This window comes from Lathyrus oleraceus, chromosome 1, assembly GCF_024323335.1.
Source record: "Lathyrus oleraceus cultivar Zhongwan6 chromosome 1, CAAS_Psat_ZW6_1.0, whole genome shotgun sequence".
Lineage (NCBI taxonomy): Eukaryota > Viridiplantae > Streptophyta > Magnoliopsida > Fabales > Fabaceae > Lathyrus > Lathyrus oleraceus.
The window spans coordinates 93,741,669-93,745,774 of record NC_066579.1 but is presented as its reverse complement, the minus strand read 5'-3'; the positions used below and the strand labels follow the sequence as shown (position 1 = coordinate 93,745,774).

The following is a 4,106-nucleotide window of genomic DNA, read 5'->3' as shown; positions in this document are numbered from 1 at the left end:
CACATAATCCCAAGAATGATGATAAAAATAGTTGGGAACCCATTTTCTTCTAGAGTTTTGTAGGGATTTATATGAAAAAGAGTCTTCTTGATCTCCAACATGGAAGACATAGTCTGTAGGACAATATGATGATCCTCCAAGTAATAAGGATAAAAGAAAAAAAAAAGGACATAATAAGCTACATAATCTGTTGGTCCTCATGATAAGAAAAATTATGTATCACCATCTCTTTTAGCTTTTTAGGGTCAAACTCCCACTCTTTATTCTCATATCTAAAAGTTATGATTTTATTTTTTCTTCTACATCACAATAGTTTTCAAGTGGTAATATTTAGTATTCCTATCCCCATCAGTAGTTGACTTACCTTTCGACTTCTAAAACCAAAGACATTATTTCTGAAAAAGAGTTTGACCTAATTGATCCTAAAGATCACACTCAAAAGGCTCAAGGTATCTACTATAATCATATTGTGAACTATTTTGAATATCATTCAACCTAATTATGATATTCTTTTTATGCTAGAAGATGTTTCCAAATATGTCCTTATTGCAATTCTTAATAAGAAGAGTTATACCATATAATAACGAGACTACCTTTCCCTCATAAATCCACTTTTCACGCATTCAAAGACAAAATTTATCATATTTAACACTTTTACACGAATTAAGAAAATATATTAAATGAAAAAGAGAATAACAATTTTATTAAATTACCCTTATTAATTATTTGTATATTTTAATTACCATTAATGCAATGTGAAATAAAAACTAGTAAATTTTGAGTATTAATTAAAGGATACAATTAAAAGATAAAAAATAAAATTGAATTGAAAATTAAAAACGACATTTATTTTAGGCCTATAGATGACAATGAGTAAGGTTTGTGTGAGATACTATATTATCCGTTCTCATACCCACAATTTAAAAAATTCTCTATCCAAATCCATAATCCATACTTGTGAGGACACTAACCTTTATATCCGTACTCATATACTATGGGTAGTCCCTTACCCGTATCAATTAACCGCAATTCTAATAAAAATAAATCTATAAACTAAAAAATACATAAAAAATAAAGAATAATAATAGTTGAGGGTGAAAAACGTAGTTAGGTTATTTTGAAATGCATTTATTGAAATCGAGGTAGGGAAACGAAGGTTCTGGAAGAGCAAGTAGCAATTACAGGGGAGTCGAAAATGGAGTCCGGAGGAGAAGAGAAGCAACAAAAACCTTCCTACACTTATTGGGTCCGGAAAATCACAGAAGACGCAGCACCTTTGCCCGTTCATAACAAAATTGATGCAACAACTCCCACTTCTCATTCTCAGCTTGGTTCCGCTTGGAATCGAGTATGTTCTTTCTTCCTCCTCCTATTATATACTTAACTAATAATCACAGATTTATTCATTCTTATTACAGGCTGGAACATGGGAAGAGAAGAGTCTCAACTATTGGGCTATTCCAAGAATTAAGGTCTGTGTCTTGCAATCTCATATATACGTCACAGTCACACATGTTTAATATAGTTTGTTTTTGTTTTTCAGGAGTTGCTCATTTCAGTGGGCTCCTTACCATTCTCCTCTGGCAGAGCGGAAGTCGAAGATGTAACTAAATGCGTTGGAGATGTAAGTTTTATGTATCTGATATTCCTGCACAACTACCATCTTAACAAAACAGTTTTATTGTATTCTAGGACATTGTCATGTTTTCGTAAATTAGCACAACGCTACGGATTTCTGTTTCAACCTAGATCTGTTTTACATATATGTCTATCACAGATTGAATGATTATATATTTGTTACAGGCACTTGTGGTGGTCGTTCGGAACAAGAAACGTGTCAGTTTTACGTATGAATTGTCCTTAAAAGTGAAAGGTGAGTATGTGTGTATCTTGTTTTCTTATTTTGCTTTTTCTGTTTAACTACTTTACAAGTCATGTTTTGCAAATGGATACAGGGGAGTGGGTTATACAAGGAAATAAGAAGTTGGTTGGGGGGCATATAGATGTTCCGGAGATCTCATTTGGTGAACTGGATGACTTGCAGGTACCTCTTATTACTGGTTTTAACACTTTTGAGACACTGAAATTGAAAATGGCTTAACTAGATCTCTAGCTGTTGATTGTGTTTTTGGGTCTTTTGTGTGGTTTGTGACATAACGAAATTGATAATGACACGATGAAAGTATGAGGCCACGTGTTTTCCCAATATGTGCATTGGTGCACATTCATGTGTGATAGCTTATTGCTTAATAGCCACACCTATTGTGGAAAAGGTGGTAGAATTATCTTTGCTGATTTGGGCTTGGGTGAAAAAGGCTTATAGAAGAGGGTAGACCAAATGCTGGACAATTTTGGTTGGGTGAGATCAAGAAAAATCATAGGTCAAACCGCTGGGAAGGATATGGATTTAAATAGTCTTTCATTAGACATGATGATTTACAATAGAATATTATGGAGTTGTTCAATCCATATAGTTAATCTCACTGAAGAAACTAGTTCAAATTAAGAATGAAAAAAAAAATGTTTTTTATGGAGAATAATGAGTTGAAAAGGAGGGCAGTCATTTTGTGAGAATTAGAGTTGGGACTTGGGAGTGTCAAAAGAAACTTACATACTTTCTGCATATTCTTTCTGTAAAAATCCTTATACTATATGTAGTTTTCCCCTACCAATTTTAAATATTGAATCGAACAATTTATTAATTTTCTTTTAAATGGCGCATTCTTAACAAGGTTAAAGCTTGGAACATAGGCTTTAGCTTTTGAGGGAGCTTTAGAAGTTTGAAAATATGTTGTGATATCTTTATATCATCTTAGATTATCTAATAGAATTAGGTTTATCTTGGAGTATCTTAGACTATTTCTTGAGATTAGTTTGTGTTTCTTTACTATCATCATGATTTGTTTCTCTAACTAATTAGGCTTCTGAACTCTTGTATAACAAAATAAATAATGGTTAGATTAGCATTTAGTTTGTGGCCTATATCCTGTTTTTAAGACATTTTTTGAAATAACTCTCTATCCAATCTTTTATATCAATTACAGTAAGAACATTATCAGCAGAATGATTTTGTTGTTATTTTTGTACATAATGTGCTTGGCTTGCTTAAACTTATTCAGTAAACACGTGCCTTATTCCACCACATGTATTATGATCTTACTGACAGAGAGGTTAAGTTTTTCCTATTAATTATTAGCAAGTGGGTTGATCTTACATGATTTTGAAGGTTTATCTTTTTTCCTTTGTATTATAGCCATTCTCCAGTTACTCTCAGCACCTAAAATGACTCAAATCGACCCTTTTGATCGTTAACTTGATTCCAAATTGCTTGATCATAAGTTTGTTCATTACGGCAATTTTTCATGATGCAGGTGGAAGTGAGACTTAATGAAGCATCGGATATCGCACCTCAAGATAAAGTTGAAATATACAACAACTTGAAGTTATTTTTACAGCCTATTCGGGAAAAGTTGCTTCAATTTGAACAGGAACTCAAAGATAGATAATGGCTTCTAGATGTTCTCAATTTGATTTCATTTGGTACTCTATTTATGGCAACCTCTTCAGAAATAAAGTTTTCCATCACTTTCTTATTGAAAGCATGGAAATCCTCTTATGTAGTAGACCTAACATTATCAGACATTTGTTTTCTGCATGCATATGGTGTGGTTTTGCTTATGAATGAATCTCATTTCAATGAACTATCTCCTTTGTGGTAAGCCACTGCGGATAATAGAGAATGATGATAAAGACGAGGTATTTTTTAACGAGTTTGTTGTTATTATGATTGAGTTATTTCATAGAATTTGTTACAAATATAAAGGTCTTAAAAAGATCTATGATAAAATTTTAAATTATTAAGGATTGTATTACTTCAAAATTTGGATGTGTTGAATGGGTTAGTTTGGAGCATCATGTCATTGTATTGTATGGTGTTTGCAAACGAATATTTGAGTAAATTTGAATTAGGCCATTTTTATGAACATAAGAAATTTTGTACTTGACTAGAGAGTTAGATGTAAAATGAATATTTCTTATGGAAGAATTATGCCAAAATGGTTTAAAGTTTTAGATCTTGTTGGTAAACTAAAAAATCCTCGTTGCAT

General features: G+C 32.1%; 1 protein-coding gene across 1 annotated transcript; it reads left to right on the top strand.

Annotated features, from left to right (window-relative positions):
• Positions 1-1,072: 1,072 nt before the first annotated feature.
• LOC127118626 (uncharacterized) lies at positions 1,073-3,770 on the top strand. The gene is made up of 6 exons (XM_051048856.1): positions 1,073-1,348; positions 1,419-1,472; positions 1,544-1,624; positions 1,804-1,873; positions 1,956-2,044; positions 3,372-3,770. The coding sequence occupies exons 1-6, from the start codon at positions 1,196-1,198 to the stop codon at positions 3,504-3,506; spliced, it is 582 nt and encodes a 193-aa protein (XP_050904813.1). The 5' UTR covers positions 1,073-1,195; the 3' UTR covers positions 3,507-3,770.
• The last annotated feature ends 336 nt before the right edge of the window (positions 3,771-4,106 follow it).

What these genes read in the sequence shown, in the direction of transcription:
- LOC127118626 (XM_051048856.1), top strand. Translation starts at nt 1,196, where the DNA reads ATGGAGTCCGGAGGAGAAGAGAAGCAACAAAAACCTTCCTACACTTAT. An exon ending in TTGGTTCCGCTTGGAATCGA is followed by an intron (nt 1,349 to 1,418) that starts GTATGTTCTTTC and finishes TTCTTATTACAG; the next exon opens with GCTGGAACATGGGAAGAGAA. An exon ending in GGGCTATTCCAAGAATTAAG is followed by an intron (nt 1,473 to 1,543) that starts GTCTGTGTCTTG and finishes TTTGTTTTTCAG; the next exon opens with GAGTTGCTCATTTCAGTGGG.